The sequence below is a fragment of the Macaca fascicularis genome, chromosome 1 (genome assembly GCF_037993035.2).
Source record: "Macaca fascicularis isolate 582-1 chromosome 1, T2T-MFA8v1.1".
Classification (NCBI taxonomy): domain Eukaryota; kingdom Metazoa; phylum Chordata; class Mammalia; order Primates; family Cercopithecidae; genus Macaca; species Macaca fascicularis.
This window is the reverse complement of record NC_088375.1, coordinates 231332960-231353344: the sequence shown is the minus strand read 5'-3', so window position 1 is coordinate 231353344 and position 20385 is coordinate 231332960. Positions and strand designations below refer to the sequence as shown.

The 20385-nt window shown below is 62.5% G+C and overlaps 1 protein-coding gene across 24 annotated transcripts in view; it reads right to left on the bottom strand.

Annotated features, from left to right (window-relative positions):
- Nucleotides 1-20385, bottom strand: part of LOC102129652 (multiple epidermal growth factor-like domains protein 6) — a 122906-nt gene that overhangs the window by 39341 nt on the left and 63180 nt on the right. For 2 of the 24 annotated variants that reach the window (XM_015443671.3, XM_074022433.1), the window contains exon 1: nucleotides 5616-5950. The exons of 21 other annotated variants lie outside the window; for them this stretch is intronic. In XM_015443671.3, the coding sequence (XP_015299157.3) occupies nucleotides 5616-5781 (166 nt within the window). In that variant the 5' untranslated portion in view covers nucleotides 5782-5950. Of the gene's footprint in view, nucleotides 1-5615; nucleotides 5951-20385 lie in introns of those variants that run through there. One more of the 24 variants, XM_065530857.1, reaches the window with a different exon arrangement.

The window sequence follows — 20385 nt, the reverse complement described above, 5'->3', positions numbered from 1 at the left end:
AAGGGGAGCAGAGCAGCCACCCAAGGCCACAGACACCTCGCAGGACCCTTGTCCCCCCAGCTGCTTACAAAGCCCCCTGAATAAGCATGGCTGAAGAGAACAGGGAGGGATCCAACGGCAGGTCCACTTTTGAGAGGAAGCCTCCTACCACAGGACACCTGGGCCCACCTGCTTCTATCCCCAGCCCCGTGGCACAGGCCATAGGGAAAGTGCTGGCTGGAAGCCCAAAGGTGCAGTAGGACCCCCAGAATGCACCACGAGCTGAGAGCCGGTGGTGCTCCAGGCATCCTCCCCCTGATACCCTGCCAGGGCTGGAGACCCAGGGGGCTGCACCCAGGCCCATCACCACCCTCGGCAGAAACGCAGCAGGAAAGCACAGATGTGGAGATGGCTTTGGGCTGCCCAGCCTCTCATCCCACCCTCCAGGCCCACGTCGCCAAGCTGGGCCTCAGGGGAATCCAGGCAGCGATCGAGGCAAACAGAACAGAGCAGACAGGCAGGAGGCCACAGGCTTCCTGGACACCTGTGTGTGCAGCCAGTGGGCTAACCTGGGTCAGAAGCCCTGCAGCTGCTGGGCTCCTGCCAGCTGGCCAGAGCGCCCAGCACACAGCGGCTCTCAGAGGAGAAGCCAGTGGCGGGCACAGATGGAGCTGTGCAGCCTCAGCACTGCCCAGAGAACACGCCGTGACCCCCACTGGAGAGACTTCCAGAAGCACTCCAGGAGGACTCTCCTAAGGGGTCCGGGGCCTCTGGGCACGGCGGAAGCTTTGGAAGTGCCAGTAGTGCCCCGGCCAGAGAGGCCAAGGCTAACATGAGGGAGAGACCGCATGGGCCATATACACAGCATGGACCAACTACAGGAGGTGCCAGGAGAGGAGGGCAAGAGCCCAGTACCCAGGTCAGGGCAGACATGGGCATCACCCCAGGCACCGCAGTCCACGCCTGCTACTCAGGCCAGGTGACGCTTTTTTTTTTTTTTTTTTTTTTTAGACAGAGTCTTGCTCTGTCGCCCAGGCTGGAGTGCAGTGGTGTGATCTTGGGTCACTGCAACCTCCGCCTCCTGGGTTCAAGCGATTCCCCTGCCTCAGCCTCCTGAGTAGCTGGGATTACAGGCACCCGCTACCACGCCCGGCTAATTTTTGTATTTTTAATAGAGACAGGGTTTCACCATGCTGGCCAGGCTGGTCTCAAACTCCTGACCTCAGGTGATCCGCCAGCCTTGGCTTCCCAAAGTGTGGGGATTACAGGTGTGAGCCACCACGCCCAGCCCAGGTGACACCTTTTATCCAACAACCTCACCCACCCCGCAGCCGGGTTCACAGCTCTGAAGAGAGGGAGGGGCCTCTGAGAGCCGCCAAGGAGTCACCATGGGGAGAAAGACAAACACGTGCTCTTCCGGAAGCTCTGAGCCGAGGGTCTGGGGCCCTCTGGCCAGGGTGACAATGGAGGACCTGCCCGCTGTCCTTGCCTTGAGAGGGAAGGCAACATTCAGTTCAAAATGCCACCGGCAGACTCCCTCTGGGCATGGCCTCGCTGAGAGAAAATGTTATGATTTCAAACGACAAGTCCTCGACCGCATGGGAAACATGGCGAGCCTGATCCCTCACTTCCAGGGGCTACACAGAGCCGAGGCTCTCTAATTCTGCTTAACAATCACCAGGTCCATGATCGGCTGTGACCACCAAGCCTTCCCACCACCAGTTCCCACCCACGGTCCCCGTGAAAACGCCCGCCTTCGGGACTAAATCCTAAAACTCTGGCATCGGAGCACTGTTGACAGCTAGCTGCAAGCGGCCAGCGCCAGCACACACCGAGAAGCTCTTCAGAGCTGTCCCCAAGCCTGAGTCCACGGATGACACCCACCCACCAGGCTGTGCCCACCACTTATGGAAACCCTGCTGCCCATCCACGCTCTGAAAATGTGCCTGCAACCCAGAGATGACACCAACAGCCCCAGGAGGCCGGGGTCTCTGCCTGGGACCTCCAGAGCCATCCACTCCCTGCACAAGCTACACCCACTCTGGGGAGACCCCCAGGGTCCCTAAGCCCTGAGGCTGCCTCCCAGAGGGGGCTGCAAATGAGACCAGGAACCCTCTCCACCTGCACCATGAAGTCATCAGTGCAACCTTCACAAAGGCCAGGATGGTTTCCAGGAAGAAGCTTGAAAGCAAAGGGTTAACAGGCCCCCAACAGTGCCCCAAAGAAGCTCGAGGGACAGAGGGACCTGGTGCCCTCCAATGAGAGTCAGCTGGGGGGCAGACTCATGCCCAATGGGCAGGGCAGGGTGGGTGGCACCCACCTGAAGGGCTCAGGAAGGAGGCCCTTTCCCCCTGAGCTCAGATCCCTTCATCCAAGGCCCCCGAGAGGGGGAAAAGTAATGATGTAAGTGTCCTCCTGCTATGTGGACAGGAACAGTGGGACTCCAGCATCCCCGCAGGGCTCGGCCCCACCTCTCTCAGCCACTAGTCCCTCCAGAAATTCCACGCTCCTTCTGAAAATGCACAGGCCCAGGTCGGCTAGGCCAAGCCCTTCTCACCCTAGCCGCACCGTCTCGTAGTGGCAGGGGGCTGTGGTGATGGAGACAGGGTTGGGGCGGGGGAGCTGAAGCACACCCAGGCTTCCGGTGCCTGCTGTTTGCTGTCAGCCAGGATCAGCTTCCGGACACAGCGAGCCAGCTCAAGGGTGAAGGATTTGGGGCCTCCCACTTGGACGACAGAGGCCTACAGGGACAGGCACTTGGCCAGACAACCTCCTGCCGGGGTCCCCTCCACTCTGAGATCTCGGCCCCTTTGAACTGAGCAAATCGCCTTAATAGAAATGATTTTTGCTCAGAAAGTAAGGCAGGAACACGTCACCCAAACCCTTTCCGCCCCACTCCCAAGGCACCCCACGTGATGGCAGGGCTGAGCTGTTCTCAGATGGCTGCAAGGACCCCGCAGGTGCTGAGCTGGTGACCCTGGCTGCGGCTGTGACCTGAAGAGCCATAGGTACAGTGGCCTTTCAGGACAATGTGGTCAGCTGAATAACGAACATCCCCCAGAGATGTCCACATCCTCATCCCCAGACCCTCATCTGGCAGAGGGACCTACCTTTACAGATGGGACTGAGTTGAGGATCTGGGATGGGAGGTTATCCTGGCATATCCAGGTGGGCCCAACGTGATCACAAGGTCCTTATAAGAGGGAGGCAGGAGGGTCAGAGGGTGGGGAGGAGGAGATGTGAGCATGGAAGCAGAGGTCAGAGGGAGGCAGGGATTGGCAGGTGTGTGCTGTAGGCTTTGAGGATGGAGGAGGGGCCACAAGACCAGGAATGCGTGCGGCCTCTACAGGTTGAAAGGGGCAAGAGACAGACTCCTCCTAGAGCCTCCAGAAGGAGCACAGCCCTGCCCACACCTTGATTTTAGCCCACTTTGGACTGGGCCTCGCAGGACTGTCAGGTAATAAATCCATGCTGTTCTAAGCACTGAGTGTATGGTTATTTGTTACCGCACCCACGGGACACAACTGCAGAGCACATCACTGTCGTCTCAGGAGTCACAGAGACTCAGACCATCTGGGCTGGAAATTGGGGCTCCCAGTGCCAGCTCTGGCAGCCCAGCCCCCTGGCTCCTGTGCCCTCTGTGGGGCTGGTCGCACAGCCAGGTTCACGGGAGCTGCTTGCCCTGCAGAAGCTGGCTCCCTGGGTTCCCTCCTCTGCAGACCTGTGCTCCAGGACCAGCCCGTGCCACCTACACACAGACCGTGCTGCCCACTGAGCCCCGCAGTGGGACCAGGGACCCCAGGAAGCACTGGCCCCCGAGACTCAGAGGCCAGTATGAGGGCCTGAGCCTGAGGTGGGCAGGGCCCCAGCAAAGGCCGAAAGGAGCTTGGAGGCCCCTACGAGTCAGGCAACAAAACCTGCTCATTCCAGTGACAACGGCCCAGCCTGGAGGCAAATCCACTGTCCCTGCCCAGTCCCAGGTCAAGCCCCACACGGGGAAGGTGGCAGGCCAGACAGGCCCCAGACAGCTGCGACATGAACCTGGGGGGAGCCATCTGGTGGGAGACAAGTGGGCTCAGAGAGCAGCTATTTTAAGGAACAGCTGGGCCAGGATCCTGCTGCTGCCCTCGGCTAGATACGAGGCTATGGACTTTGGCAGCCTCACAACAGAACCGTCAGCACACTGGCACACGGTGACACGGCTGTGCCAACACAGGCTGGTTCACCGGGAGACTGGTGCGACCTGTAGCGTCTACCAGGCTGGGGAGTGGAGGAGCCTCAGGGAGCCCACGGGGCCCCCAGCGACCATGACCCACGTCCCACAGCTCCCAGCCCAGGACTACAAAGGCAAGTGGACAGGCATGGCTGGGCTGCCTCGAACCAGCTGCCTCTGCAGAAACCACCCAAGACATATTCCTTCTGAAGCCCGCCGGGACTCACAGGAAACTTAGAGGGCTCGGGCCCCTGCCAGAAAGCTCCGCTCAGGGCAGTTATCAAGTTCCAAGCCCTGCTTTGTCCCCCACACATGCCATGGGATCCTCACCCCTAGGGAGCACACACCATTACCTACGGGCCCTTCTCCTTCTCCCCCCGCAAAGCTGGAGCATGCCTGGACCAGGACAGGGGCTCCCAGCTCTGGAGAGCCCAGCAACACCCAGCCAGAGGCCTTGGATGCTACTCAGTCGCAAGGCATTTTGTGCCACTGTGGGTGGACCTGGCCTTGGCTGAGCCACCCAGCCGGAAGGCTGCCTACCCAGCGAAGATAGAGCCTGGACCCCCCCGGGCCAAGTGACCAAGACAGGGATGAAGGAAGCCTTTGCCACACTGAGGGCGTGGTGCTTAGTCCTTCAGGCAGGACGGAAGCAGAGGCTCGGACCAGCACTGGAAACAGCTGAGGAGGGGTGATGTCTCTGAGGAGGCATTTCAGGGCCCCCACCAGCCACTGCCTACCCCAGATAATGCAGCTGATGACTCACTGGGAGCTGCACACCCCACAAGCCCTCCTCCAATTCCCGAGGGTGCCCAGCTCCAAGCTCTGTGGATCCCGGGGAGTTCAAAGCAACCACGTGGAGGCAGGCAGGCCCAGTGCGGGCCCCAGATCCCAGCTGCAGAGAAAGGCATGATGGAAAGAGGGCAGCGCTGTAACCTGCTTCCCAGGTCACCAGGGTCCTCAGTTGCCCATGCCTGTGGGGCTCCAGGAAGAACGGCACCTGCCACATTCACAGACAGGACCCCAAAGGGGCTGAGCTCTGGGGACCCTGGGGACTCAGCTCCCGGGGTCCCAAAGGGCCTTTCTCTCCAGCCTGCCTTTTCACTTGACCTGCCAAAACGCCAGTGCCATGGGGAGCGGGGGACCCTGCTCCCACAGACAAACACAGGGGATGTTTTTCTTTCCTCCGGTCAAGGGACCCGGCCGTTAGCAGTCTCTGCCGACAGCCCTGAGAGGGGACGGGGGTGTCCGACTTCTCAGCGCCCACAGGCCCTGTCCCAGAAGCAGGGCACTGCCCCGCCCTGCTCCCTCCAGCCTAGCTGGCAGCGCCCTGGCGCAAACTTTAAAAAGAGGAAACAAAGGGAGCACGCCTGGGAGAAGGCGCCCTGGCCCCGCCCGCCCCTGCCCAGGCTCGCCCGGCGCCCACCTGGCCTCTGGTCACCGGCGCTCACGGGGTAGCCGGCCTGGCCCAGGTGGCACGGGTAGCAGCCCCTCCAGAGGTAGCGGTAGTGCGTGCCCGCGACGCGCGCCAGGCCCCCCAGGAGCCCAAGGCACCACAGCGCGGCCAGCCTGCGGTCCCGGGACGTCACCATGGCCGGGTAGGCCAGCGGGCGGGAGGGCACGAGGACCAGCCGCGCTGCGCCCTAAGCCGGCGGCCGGGCGACGGGGCAGGCGGCTCGGGGTGGTTCTGGGTTCCGGGCGGGTGCGCAAGCCGAGCCCGGGGATCCGCTCAGCTCCGCTCGGCGCCGCCCGGGAGCCGCTGTGGGCCCGGCGCGCCCCGCCCCTCGCCTTTAAGTTCTCAGCTTTCCCTCCGCCCCCGCAGGTAAACGCCAAGTCCGCGGACGCCCGAGGGGGCCACCTGGCCCCGCCCCCAGCCCCGCCCCCAGCCCCGCCCAGCTTCCCCCAGGGGGCCGCGCCGGCCCGCCCGCCCCGCGCATTCCAGAGTGCGGGCTCCCGGACCCGGATACAGATGGGGACCTAGGCACAAACCCAGGCATCCACATGCGACCCACAGACACAGGCACACAGACTCACGTGTGCAAACATGCACACAGGAGGTACACAGACACGCACGGACATACGCACAGGCACACACATGCACAAACATGTGTGTTCTTGGAGCCAACACGGAAAAGAAGCCAAAGCAGCAAAGGGAGCTGTCCTGGCCAGGCGTTGTGGGGGTGGGGCCTGCAGAGCGGCTGGTGGGGCTGAACTCTGACAAGGGTGGGGAAGATGGGGAACGGGCCTGAAACTGCAGCACCAATGTGGAAACACGGGGGCTGAGACAGCCCCAGTCCCCAGTCCCCACCTCCAGTGCCTGCTCTGTCCTGCCCTCCCCTGGCCCAGGGCCCGTACTTGGAGGGACCCTGGCATCCCTGCCGCAGGTGGTGATGGGCAGAGAGCAGGGAGAACTTGCCCGCAGGGTAGCCAGCAGTGGCCAGGTGTCAGGCTGCAAAGGCCATGGAGGTGCTTCCCACCCCAGAGCCCTGGATCCCCATGCTCCTCGAGGGCGTAGCCTGGGGGAGGCAGTCCTCCTAGGGTCGGCAACAGAAGGAACCACATATTAGAGCCTCGTCCAGCACTTAATCTCTGCAGGAGAGCCAGGGCTGTGATTCCGGCTTGGACCAGAGTTCCCCGAGCCCCCCATCCTCTCTGAGCCCCTTCTTGCACCTATCCTTGGGGGGTCACTGGGCTCCCACTGCTAGCCTCCATGGAGATGGAAGAGATTTGACCAGCAAGCTGGGGTGCTCAATGACCCTCAGCAGTGATCCCTGCCTGGGTCCAGCCCAGCACCACCTCCAGCACTGGCAGTGAGGGTCCACAAAAGGACTGTGCGCCCGCCCACACTGTTCCCAGCCTTTCCAGGAAGGCCCAAAAATCTCCCTCCGAAAGGCAAGAGAAGCGTCCCTGGAGCTCAGCCTGTCCCCAGAGACACAGCCTGTGTCTCCTCTCACAGGACAATAGGTGAGCAGTGGGCACAAAGCCACGTGACTGGGGCCACTGCAGAGACAGAAAGCTTGGGGACATCTTCCAGGTGTCAGGAAGGAGGGTTCATGCTCCCTGGGCCAGCAGGCCCTGTATCTGGGCAAGCCCGGGTCAGGAGCAGAGCCGCGGGTAGAGCTGCGGGGAAGGACTGCCAACCTCAGCTGCAGCTGCCATGCCAGGCCCCGGGTTCTGGAGACACAGCACCATCCTCACCATTCCCTGCAGGGGAGGGCTACTGTCCCCATTTTAGAGGTGAGGAAATTGAGGCCCAGACAGACCAGGATGCTGTCCTCAGGTCAAATTCAATTGAGCAGGACTCCAGCCCGGGCAACTCAGGGAAGCAGACAGCCCATCCCAGCAGAGCCTCCAGCCTCCACCTTCTCTCCACTCCCCACTACAGCCAGGGGCCTGCCTGCCAGCCGAGACCCACCCCTCAGAAGCCTGCCCAGTGCTAAGACGTGGCAGAGAGCAGTCTCTGCTGATCCAAGGCACCTGGGAGCAAGGGCTGAGGGGCCACCCTTGAGCACGTGGGAAAGAGGCCCCACCCAGTCCCAGCCTGTCTCACCTTGCCCCGTCCTGTTCGCCATCCAGAGGACAGCCCGCCCCCTCGGCCCCCAACACTGCAGAAACGGGCCTGCCTGGGCCCTGCCTGTCTGCGGGGCCTCCTAGGGAGCCCCTCCCGTCAGCCTCTGAGCCCTGGCTATGAGCAGCCTCCGTCAATCTCACGGATAGACAGGCTGACGGGTCGGTTTGAAGGTGCCTTCCACACAGGGCGACATCATTTATGACCGTAATGTGCATCCCATTGCCAACGGCTCACCAGCAAGTGCCAACGGAAGCTCGAGGGTCCCGCCCTCCGCAGCCACAGTCCAACAGGGCCTCAGTCCAGCAGTTTCCATGGAGGTGGGGGCCAGGCTTGAGAGGGGTACAGGGGACATCAGAGGCCAGGCCTGCAAGGGCATGGGCCGCAAAGGCAGCATCCATCCTCCGGGAGGTGCACAACCGGCCACCCTGCAAGCTCTCCCTGGTCTCTGTACCTCTCCGCCTGCTGCAGGACGAGCCCAGTACTCGGCAGGAGCCTGGGCAACAGAATCCCTGCACCTCTGACTCCAGTCACCCTCACCAACAGGCGACGGGGCTGGGGTCCTCCATCAGCACCCCATCTGGGGAAGGTCCCTCAAGAGGCCCTCGAAGGCTGTCTCCCAGCTCATGCAGGCCCCACTCTGACACCCTCCAGACTCCGGGGTCATGGGAGGAGGAAGAAATCCACAGGAAGCGGGAAGCACCAGCCGCACCCTCAGGATCCCACGCTGTCCCCCAAGTCTTGCCCACCTGGGAAAGGGCTCCTGCCTCGTGCTATCTCGAGGAGGAGGAAGGAGCCCAGGAGCCACTGCGTGAGGCCCCGAGCAGGGAAGGGCAGGCGCCCAGAGTCTAGGGCCAGCCGGAGCCCACAAGCCCCAAAGACCACTGAGCCATGCACTGTGGCTTGTCCCAATGGACATGCGTGCTAGCGTCACATGTCACCATCTCAGTTAGTATGTTCTTAGTAAGAATGAGTAGAAGAGAACTACCTGGTGAGCCATTTTTAGATGGACTGCATGCTGAAAAGGATCATATTTGCACCTATTACGTTAAACAAAATATAGTATTAAAATCAATTTCACCTATTTACTTTTGCTTTTCCAGCGTGGCCCTGAGAAACTGTGAGACAGTGTGTGTGGCTTACATTCTGTTTCTGTTGAATAGCCCCAGCTCTACTAGTAAGAACTGAGGCCCCAGGTGAGCCATGGAAACGCTCTGTGCCTCCGTTTCCCCATCTGTAACAATAGTACCTCACTCCTATGGGAAAAGCACTTGACTGAGGGTCCATAAAAGTCAACAAACGTGGGATTGGGAGGCCGAGTCTGGAGGCCTGACCATGCCCCTTCCCGGCCCCTTGCTCCTGCAGACACCCCAAGGCCATGCAGAGACCCATGGGAGAGACAGTGTCCAGAGCTGATTCTCAGAGGGCAGGGGACATCCTGGGACCTGTCCACCTCCTAAGCCATGGTGGACACAGCCATAGTCCAGAGGCATCCTGGAAGCCAGCCATGGACCTGAGCCTTGGCCCTCTCCCTTGATAGCCATCACCTCCATACCCCCACCTCAGCACCCCACCAGAGCCGTCTGGGGGCCACCGCTCCGGCCCACCCATTCCCCTTGGGGCTACCATCACCCCTTCCATTCATCTGGACTCCAAATCCCACGTCCATCCAGGGTGAGGGCTGGGCTACCACAGCCCGTGTGCCCAGTACCCAGCGCAGGACTGGGACCACAGAGGCAGCTCCTGGCGCACGGAAGGGCTGTATGGCATGGCCACATCCCAGGGCCTCTCTGGCCTCAGTTTCCTCATCTGTGCATGGGCAGAGGCTGGAATGAGACCAGCTCAGGGGCCCTGAAGCAATGAGACATGTGACTTGGGAAGGAGAACCAGGACCAGGTGTGTCACCACCACGGTGGCCGCGGGGTCCAGGCAGGGGAGGGCGGCCAACAGAGCAGAGCAAGCCTCCAGGGAGCAGCTGTCACAGTGCAACGAGGCCTTCGGGAAGCTTCCTGCCAACAAGTTCAGGCAAAGGAAATTATCTTTTCTGCCCCGAAGCCCCCAGGAGCTATGGGAGCCTCCTGGGATCACATCCCCATCTCACCCTCAGGGTTGCTCGCATCAGACACCCTCATCTGACAGGCAGCAGGGAGGCTGCCCCTCTCCGCTCATCCAGCCCCCTGGACCCCCACACAGCCTACCCTGGCCCCACACAGGCTCCTCCTACCCCATAGCTTGGAGTCCCCCACTTCCGCTCCCCTTCCCCTCCTCTGCTGCACCGCGCCCACCTGCCCACCTCCCCTCTGCCCTCACATGCAGGCCCATGATTAAACCCTCATTCTGCCCAGGTGGAACCCCAGTGTGGTTGCCCCCCCGGCGGCTCTGGGTCCTGCCCTCTGCCCACGGCTCCTGGGACATTCTCCTGTGGTTTTGCTAAGCCAGTTTCCAGAGGAGAAATGGCTTCCCCAGGGCCACGCAGGGAAGAGAAGCGCAGCCCAGGAGGCCCACGTCCGACTCTCCCCCAAATCCTGTCCTCACTGGGCCACCTCCTTCGGGTTCCTCCAAGGGAGTGGCTCTGGCGGGCACCCACAGGCGCCCCTGTGGTTGGGCACATGGTCTCTCCTGCTCATTACCCTCCCCAGGTCATGGCAGGCACCGGGCAGACTGTCGGGCAGGGTTCAGTGCTGCACCTCCCCAAGGGGGCATCCCTGGGGCCTGGGCAAAGTGTTTCTAGGCAGCTCCGGCTTCACACCCTGGCTCTGGTCGTCCTCTAGTGGCCTTGGCCTCCCCGAACGAACCTTCGTGGTAGTCTAGACACCCACACTTCCTCCTGCCCAACAGACCATGAACTCCGATGCACCCTGCAAAGACACTGACTCAGCGGTCACCTCTGCAAGGCCTGCCCGGCTGGCCGGCCCACCCTAGGTTGGACCCCCCACCCCTGCCCACCCTCCTCTACCACACCCCTCCATTGGCTCATTCATTTAGCTTTTCGTTCAACAACGATGTGTGTGCCCACCACGGGCAGGACGTGGCTCTGGGGTACGGTGGCACTGCCCCACCCGACTGAGATGTCCGTCCAGGTCCCCACAGCCCGGGAGGGCTGGAGTATACATGAGCCCCAGCTGAAGCTCTGGGGTGCGGAGGGCTCCGGGCCATCCCTCCTGCTAGGCTAGGCAGGATTCCGGGCATGGCTGTGGGGGGCAGCAGCACACCGGGGCAGAGCGCCTCCGAGGCCCAGGCTGCACCCGCAACACCCCTCCCCCACTCAGTGCCGCCACCGAACACATCCCAGCCGGAGCCTGTGGGGTCTGGAAGCTGTTTGGGAAATGCTTTCCCGATGTGGAAATGCAGCCGGCGTCTGTGCCTGGGAATGTGTGTGTGTCAGCAGAAGGCTCTCCCAGCCCCCAGTGGCTGGCTCCAGCTTCTCCTCTCTCTCCAAACTGGGCGGCCACTGGGCTCCTGCCAGGACCCAGGCCAGGGTGAGGGCCAATGCCACCCCCAAATGTCACTGCTCCCCCTTGGGGCTGGGCCCTGACTCTAGAACTTCAGGCAAAACTAGAGCCTGAAAGTGGACGGGGTTCAGCCAACACCCCCACTGTTGTGTGTGTCTGTCCCTCAGTGCTCACCTCTGACACCCGCTCCACAAACGCCCCCCTCCGGCCTTGCAGCTCAGGCGCCTGGACACGTGCCTCTACCTCCCTGAGAGGGAGACGATGCCGGGCTGTCCATGCTGCCCCAGCCTCTGAACACAGAGCTAGTGTTGGGCAAAGCTGGGTTGGGTATGGGAGTAAGAGAGGCTGTGAGCACAGTGCGGGCTGCCTCCACCCAGGTTCCTAGGGGCTCAGGCATGGGGAGAGGGGGCCGCCAGTGGGGCCCAAGGGGGCCAAGGCCCCAGGCAGCCCAGTGCCCAGCCCAGTCTACCTCCTCAGCGGGCAATCTCCCACCTGGCCAGGCCCCTGGGGATGGCATCACAGACCCAGCACCTGGCATGAAACAGGGGGAAGGAGATAGGCCCTTGGCTGGTGGCGGGCGGGTTGAGGGTATGAGAGGAAGGAGTGACACTCAGAGAAGCTACCAGGAGCCACAGTCCATAGTCCTGACTGAGGTGGCCACGTTGCAGGGAAAGGGTTCACAGGCCCAGCAGGCACCCAGGTGGAGTGGCAATCACCACCGCCCACAACGGCCAGCGTGTGCCCTGTGTGCCAGGCCAGGGGTGCTCCCAGGTGGGCAGGTGGACCCTGAACGAGTGACTGGGGGGCACCAGACCCTGGGCTCTGCCCTCACGGACACCTGAAGCTCACTCTTCCCTCTCCCACAGAAGGCAGGAGATGGTGGGCGTGGCCACATGAGCGGAGGGCACAGGAATCACTTCCGGCCATGACATTTAAAAGCAAGTGTGAGATTCTTGGTCCTCTCATCCCACTTCTGCCCTGGGCACATGCATTGGTAGGGGGACCTGATCTGGGGTCTGGATGGGATGATGGGGTGGGCCATGGACACCGGAAGGTAAGGGCGTGTCCCCCGCAAAAGTGCTGGTCCATACACAGGTGGAGACTATCCCAGCTAATGCAGGGGGAGGGTGGAGATCGGTGGCCTGGGAGGGGCTGGGACCAGGCTTGGAGTTGGGGAAAGGAGCCACCTAGAGCAGCAAGGGGCACAGGGCTGCAAGGACAGGGCAGTGGTCAGTGTGCACCTGCTGACCCCCACTACAGACAGCATGGCCAGGAAGTTGCTAGAAGGAGGCCACTCTCAAGCTTCTCTTTAATCTGCCTTCAAGGGCTCAAGGCTCCTAAGCCCCAAAGCCCTCCCATGCCACCCTACCTCCGTGAGTGGCATGTGGACCTGCCCGGCGGTTTCCAACTCTTGACCTCCAGAGCCCAGCCCAGAGCAGGAGGTCCATTTGTGGCCTGGGGTCTCACACAGTCTAAGCTGCCTCCCTGTGGTGACAGAGCAGAATGGCCTCCCCAACGTTCCTCCCACCCCTTCTCTCACTGTTGCCACCACAGAGCTTGTATCAGAAGCAGAGGGGCCCCCACCCGGCCTCAGAGCACACAGGGCCTGGCAGGGCCTCCCCAAACCGTTCCAACGTCAGCCTCATGGTAAACCCATTACCCTGTCCCTCCACTCCTCACCCAAGCCAAAGGAAGGAAAATCGAAACCACCGCTGTTTCCGTGAGCCCAGCTGCCATTCCTGACTGCAGCTGTCCCTGGCTCGGGCCAGGCAGGAACAGGGGGGAGACCCCTTCTCTTGTACACACCAGTCCCCGGGTGAGCCCAGGATAGAATGGCCCTGTCTCCCGGCTCTGAGGGAGGCATCAGACTCCCAGAGCCGCCCCCGAGAGCCCGAGGCCTTGTCTGTCCCGGTAAGACTCTGCTGCGGGCCAGCAGAGCATGTGCGCGTGTGTGTGACCGCGCTGTCTGTGGTTCTCTGTTGCCAGGCTCTTTCCCACCCAGCTGTGCAAGGCCCAGGGACACCTGAGCCCTTGAGGGCTGACACAGCACCCGCTGGGGATGTAGTCCCCAGGCAAGGCTGGCCCCACGCCCCAGAGCCCAGACTCTCACTGGGACATCAGAGCTGCCAGGGGAATGGAGACTGCAGACAGGCAAGAGGATGTCTCACACTGCACTCAGAGGAGTGATCCGGGAGGCTTCCTGGAGGAGGTGGCGCTCAGCTGGCCTTTGGACATGACATTTTCAGGGACATGAACAGGCTTGTTGGAGGCCATATGGGGTGGGTGCAGGATGGCTGGGCAAGGCAGCAGAAGAGGTTGGGGGTAGGGGTGCTCAGGGAAGGCCCAGGTGCCAGGCAGGGAGTTTTAGCAGAAGCTGCGTGCCTGGAAACCCAGCCCAGACATGCCACATGGTGCTCAGGGCCTGGCCCACAGCAGGCACCTGGCCAGCTCAAATGAACCAGTAGTTGGTGGCCGGGGTACATCGCCAGGCTGGCTTCCAGCAACCCCGGGGCCCAGTGTGTCACTGCTGCTGACCTCTCTCCACCGGAAGCAGAACAGAACCTGCTCACAGAACGCCGGGGTCGGGGGGTGGCAGCCAGATCACACCCTGTGCCCAGGGCCCAGCCAGCAGCCTGTGCTGCCTTCGAAGCTGCCCAAGCCTGAAGCTGGCAGGGCCTGGCCATCAGCCTCTGAGGCCCCTATGCCACCCTCCTCTGCCTCTGAGGCCCCCAGTGTGGCTCCCCCTCCCCAGTCCATGCATGGAGTTTGCCCTGGCCCATCACTCCTGGGTAAGCCATCCCAGAAGTCCTCAAGTCCCCAAGGCCACTGGCATCACCGCACGGGCCCAGCTCAGGATACCGTGTCTACACAGAACGCAGAGAAGCAAAGCTCTAACTCACTGGGCTTCCCTGCCTGGACTCGTGATCAGTCCTGAGGCTCGGAGCGTCCACAACCTCCCCTCCAGGTCTCCCACGGGAAGTGCTGGGGCCCTAGAGGTCTGGTCATTCCAGGCCTCTCACGGCCTTGGGCACTGCTTTCTCTCCAGGGAAGGGAAGCTCTGGCCCTCTGCCTCCTTGCACAGCCCACCTCCCCGACCCCTAGAGCTACGTCTGGCCAGTCTGGGGGAGGTGGAGAATTCGAGGCAGAATTTGGGGGTTTGGCTGAGGCCTCAGTGGGGTCAAGAGCCCTGCAGGATCCTGGGGTGAGGGGTAGAGAATCGGGGGAAGGCCTGGGCCGAATCCAATGCTCATGGGTGCCCTGGGGAAGAGAGGGCGTGGTGAGGAGGCAGCCCAGGGCGCTGGGTCTAAGGTGCAGTGTCACTACAGATCCAAGGCCTAGAGAGGAGCAGTGGCCGGGGACACGGCAGTAGCGGCCGGCCATCAGGAGGCTGGACCCCTGACAGAAAGGCCAGGCATGGGGAGGGGCCGGGGTGGGTGTGGGAGATAAAAGCAGAGGGAACATGACGGGAGAGGGGGAGGCTCAGGGGCTCAGCAGGGTCTCTCCTTCCTAGCAACACGGCCCCACCCGCACACACCTGGCTCAGCGCCTCGGCCCTGCCAGAAGGGAACGGCGGGTTCCACTCTCAGGAGGCACAGGGGGAACGTGACTGGGCGCGGGTCATGCAGGAGGCACCTGCCCTCCTGAGGCATCCGCAGCTCTGAGAGTACACAGCCCCGGACTCTGGAGTGCAATCGCTCCAGCCTCCTCGTGAGTAGCCCCTGGGAAACCAATCTGGGGCCACTGGGGCTTCCGGGAGGACTAGAGGAAAGTGGCTACCTGACGCCTCGGTTTCCCCAGCCCAGGAGGCCCTTGACTTAGTGGCAGAAGCTTCTAGGACCAGGGCAAGGCCTTGCCTGAAGCATCACTGGTCACCTTCCCAGGTGCGGGCTTATGTTCCCAACAGATGGCTCCCCGGCCAGGCCAGGGTCCCAGGGTGCGCTGAGCTTTGCCATGTGAGGGTGTCCACTGAGCCTCCCCCAGCTCCGAGTCTGAGGACTGCAGCCTCTGAGAGTTACGCAGGCCTCTGGGGTCGCACCTGTCCACCATCAGGGCTGGGATCCAAACCCAGGCCTTCCGGGCTGCTGCCCTAAACCCACGGCCCTTCAGCCCTCTGTGTTCATCTGAAGCACAGCCACAGACGCCTGCGGACTGCCCGGCTCGGGGTGTCCTCAGGGAAACCGCCCCAGCGTCCTGGTTCTGGGCAGTCACAGAAAGCCTCTTGTCTTTCTGTTGCTGGGCTGGCTCTCACCGCTGATGTTGAAGGCTATTATTTTCCCGGCTTGGCCTTTACTGAGAACGTGCCTGCCAGGGTCTGCTCATTAGAGTCAGGAAATGAAAGCTTTTCACTCACAGCGCCTCGGACGGAGAAGGCCTCTGACCACAGACGCCCTGTCGGAAATGCTGCCATCCTGCCTGGAAGGAACACACTTTGCAGCCCGGCTTCCCGCTGCATTGGGAAGACAGCCAGCTGAAGAATGTTGGCCTGGGGAGGCCCAGATTCAGCCACCCGCAGGAACGTGGCCCCAGCTTTGCAACCAGAAGGCCCAGGTTCAGGCCTGGGCAGGGCCCATGCGCGAGGGACGCCGAGGCTTCGCCACACCTCCAGCCTCCATCTCTTTCCCTGCGAGGGCAGCCTGCCCCACAACTGTGTTCGCTTGTACACTCCTGCTGCTCCTACAAGATGCCTTAGTCTGGGTAATTTACAAACCCTGGATGTATGTCTTACAGCTCCAGAAGCTGGGAAGTCCAAGATCCAGGCACAGCAGACCAGCCCTCTGACTCCTCCCGGGCAGCTTCACAGGGCAGAAGGGGAACCGCTCCCTCCGACCTTTTCTGGGGCAGTAATCCCATTCCCCAGGGCGGAGCCTTCCTGGCCTCCTCACTGCCTACGAGGCCCCACCTCTTCACACCATCACATTGGGGAGTCCATCTGAATGCAGGAATTTTGCAGGGACACTGATATTCAGGTCACGACACCAGATGTTTGTGGAATACCCACTAAGTGCCAGGCGCTGCTGGCACGGGGACTGGGAATGAGTAAGAAACCTCTTCCACATCCAGAGAAGCCACCAGCTAGAAAGGGCAGATGGCATCCTGGGGTCAAACAGCCAGCAGCCCAGGCGTCAGGGCTGGGTGGGGCCAGGCGCAGGATGGGGCCCTGGAGGTTGCCCTGGACTTCAAGGGGCTCTGGGCATCTATCCCCTCTGCCACCCTCCAGCTCTGACTCTGCAAATGCTCCTGTGCTCCCTGGGCCTCTTGCTTCACTCTTTAAACCCCCCATGGCACTGCTCCGTGGGGGGCCTCAGCACTTAACGTCATGGAGCAGGGCTGCTGCCCAGACTTGGCATGGAGTGTGGGTCACACAGAGCTTGCGGGGGCTTTCGGCCACCATGCCCCCCTCTTCCGGTTCAGCAAGAGTACACTGTCCCGGGAAGTGACAAAGTCCTGAAAGCACTAAAACCTCCTGGGAGATGCCCGTGGAAATGCCGTTCTCCTGGGTGGAGGCCCTGCCATGGGTGGGACAAAGCGTTGCTCCCACAGGAAGGTCAGAGAAAAAGCTCCAGCACCAAGGCCCTCGTGGAGTGCAGGCAGACATGCAGGTACCTGCCCTGGGTGCCAGGACCAGGGTCCAAATCAGGGCCCTTTGCCTACTCATTTCTCCCCTGCCTGGGCTCCCTGGGAGAAGCACAGCTGGCCTGAGGGAGGCAGCCGGTCAGCACCCAGGCTTCCTAGTCCGTGGCCCTCAGTCACTTCCCACATGCCTTCCTCTCCCTGGGGACAGTGGGAACCTGGCAGTGCCCTCAGGCAGCAGGCAAGGGTGTGAAAGGCCGAGCCCACAGTGGCAGCAGAGAGTGAGCAGGGATGGGTGGGAAGGGCAGAGCGACAGACTCCCGGGCACAGGGACTCCCTAGGGGCACTGTGGTGGAGTCTCTTTGGTGGTCTGTGCTACCCTGAGCTCACCCCCTTACAGCAGGTCCCTTTGCTCCTGACAAGGGTGGCATCCCACACAGCCCGCTGGCGTCCCACAGACACTCCAATGAAGACCCACCTCCAGCCTGGAAGCCCCCGCAGCCAAGGAGCAGCTGAGAGCCGGGGTCTGGCACCGAGAAGGAAGAGCTGCCACTTCCACCAGAGAAGGCACCTTCTTCCGCCCAGCCCCTGCCTGGCCACCTCCCCCCACCCCTGGCTGTCCCCTTCCCCACGATCCCTCCTTATCTCCTGGAAGGAGGGGTCAGCCAGGGTGGGAGCAGCACAGTCTCGGGGCTGAATCCAGCCCCAGTGTGCGAAGGCAGCCCTCAGGCCTGGACAAGGGGGTCCACCCGGCCCCGAAGGCCGAACGCAGCACGGCTTTCTCCTTCTGAAAAGCAGAGAACACTTCTCCCCAGTGCATTGTCACTATGGTCTTCCAGACAAACCATGGGCTTCATGCAAGGGCTGGACCCATTTTACAGGTGGAATGTTCACAGGACTGAACAACCCAGCTGGCAGTGGAGGAAGGAGCTGCTTATGGAGACCTGCCAGGGGTCCCCAGGCCTGGATGTAGGGTCCTGGCCACCCCCACTCAGCCTGATGTGGGTCCTGGTCTCCAAGGACCATGGTCGAGAGGAGGCAGAGGAAGGCAGGTGGAGAGGGTGGGGAGCCCAGGCCGAGGGGAGGATGGGCCACGCAGGTGGGGTAGCTCTTCTCTCTGTCCAAGCCTGGGACTGGGCACTGGGCATTTCCCTGCAGCCCAGGCCGTGGGCCTCGAGCATTTCCCCCAAATCCTTTAGATTACTGTAACGGCTGAGAGCATTACTTGCCGCATTTTACAGAGACAGACTGGAGTTCAGAGTGGCAGAGCGACTCACCCAAGGCCACATAATAAGGAGCTTAGGGAAGCTCAAACCTGGCCCTCACTGACACCAGTGGCTGGTTCTGCAGTGGCCTCCTCAGAGGGGCTTCCCTGGAAAGCCCGGGCCATCCTGGAGGTGAGCTCGGGGCCAGGCAGCCCAGGCAGGAGCTCTACAGTGGAGTGCAAATTCCTCCCCAGGGCCTGCCAGCTCCGTCACGCACAGGCCTGAGCCCACCTGCCCAGAGTCCTGGGAGGAGGGTGGGCACATGTCAGAGCCGCGCCCTGCCCAGGAAATGGCAAAAGTGGCGGCAGGCATCCAGCCTCACCTGGGAGATGAGCCCTCTCCGGACTGCCCAGCCCAGCAGAGCAGAGCTCAGCTCCTGCCCCAGGCCAGTCTCCCAGAACATGACAAACACACTGGCCTGGAGATGCTCCCGGGGCCAGGGCCAAGGCACCCTGAGGCCAGGCTCCTGTGCCAGCACGCACTCCGAGCTTCATGGGGCCCAGTCATCACTGCGAGCGGATTCTGGGCCCACCCCATCAACCTGCCACACACTGCCCTGTGAGTGGCCAAGCAACGCGGCCCTTCCCTGCTCCGGAACGGCCCGAATCCTGCGTTGGGGCTCACACACCCCCTGAGCCATGCGCTCACTCACACGCTCGGCAAGGCTGCGTTTTCGGGGGAGGCTGGGCTGGCAGAGGGACAGAGAAAACACAGCAGGCTCTTGGCCCCTGGCAGAGCCCCCTTGGCCACACGGTGACTCGGAGCCCCAGCCATCCCAAACACGCAGGGCTGGGGGTGAGAACGCTCAGACGGTACGGGGGGGTGAGGCCAGGGATCGGGCAGGAGAGGAAGCATTACTGCTGCTGGGAGGCGGGGTCTGTGGCCCGGTCCCTGGCCGAGATGCCGTCTAGTCTCCTGGCTGGCCCCGGGTCATCCGGTCCATGCCCCTGCCTCTGGCCAGCTCTGCCAGATGGCAAAGACCTTTCCCGTCCGTAGGGACCCCTGGCAGAGAGATTCCAGCACCTCCTGAAGGGATACAGGTCGAGGCCCGGGACTAATGTGTTTGCCGTCACCGTGCTGGGTTCGGCAGTGTCTGTCATGGAGTTGACATTCCAGAGGCCCACCACCTGCCGTGACTGGACGCCCAGCTGGCGTCAGCCCTGGAGGGGCATAAACACAGGCCAGCAGCCCCAGAACACGAATCTCGAGACCCCGAGCTCTGGCCACGGGGAGTGGGAAGCCCGTTTACCACCCGGAGCCGCTGGATTGCAGGAGGGCCTCTGAGCGCCACACCACTTGGTGACACAGGAAGGGGGAGTGTGGTCACTCTGTTTTCCGGGGCCTGACACACACCTGCCAGGGACCCCATTATGGGGCCTCCCACCACCCCAGGCTGAGAGAGACATGGAAGGCCCAAGCATCAGGCTAACCCTCTTCCACAGCATCACAGCAGCCAGCCTGACCAGGCTCTGCAGCCCACAGACCTGAAGAGGGACTCGTGGGGCTACAGGGCGATACCCGTCCCCTCTGCCCCCAAGCACCGTCTGCACCCCATAACAGGTGCTCTCAACTCCGGAGCACAGCCTTTGTGCAGGGGGCCCTGGGGCCTCTCTGTTGGCTTCCCTGGGCCGGCCTGGGCAGGGTCAATGGAGCTCCTCCTAGGAGGGACCCCCCACGCAGCAGCCTGGGCCACGGCAAGAGCCCGCCCTCATGCAGAGGTTGCTGGAACAGGCCCCAACACCAGCAGATGCTGGCCAGCCTGGGGAGTGTGCCACACAACCGAAGCCCTGGAGCATTGGGAACCTGCCAGGCAGCCCCCAGCCCAGGCCCCCAGCAGGGTCTTGGGCCTCTCACTCTGCTCTGCCTGGCGTTCCCAGCCACGGGCACTGAGGCCACCTGGGAGCCACACCACGCCCCACCAAGGCCCGGCACCAGCCCTGGCCTGGCAGACCCATGGCTTCCCACACACCGTCAAGGACTGGGGTTTCAGACCCCATGCAGCAACTAGGGAGACGAGCGGGCTTGGGCCAAGGAACAGTGAGGCAGAGGGGCCCACCTGGAGCTGGGGGCAGGGTGGTGAGGTGGCAGGTGGCACTCAGGGCCGGGTCCAGGCTGACCTCGGGGGGATGACTCGGGTCACTGGACAGTGACCCTCCCTTTGCTCCCTACCCTAGGTGGGTGGGCATCCCCACTTTAAAGGGGAGCATATACAAGGCTCTTGGGGGAGAAGGAAGTTGCCTGGGTCCCATGGCTTGGCGAGGGGGCCAGCCCTCTCCCCAGGACACACAGGCCCCCACCCCATCCGTTACAGCAGGCGAGTTTCAGGGGCCGGGGGGCGCC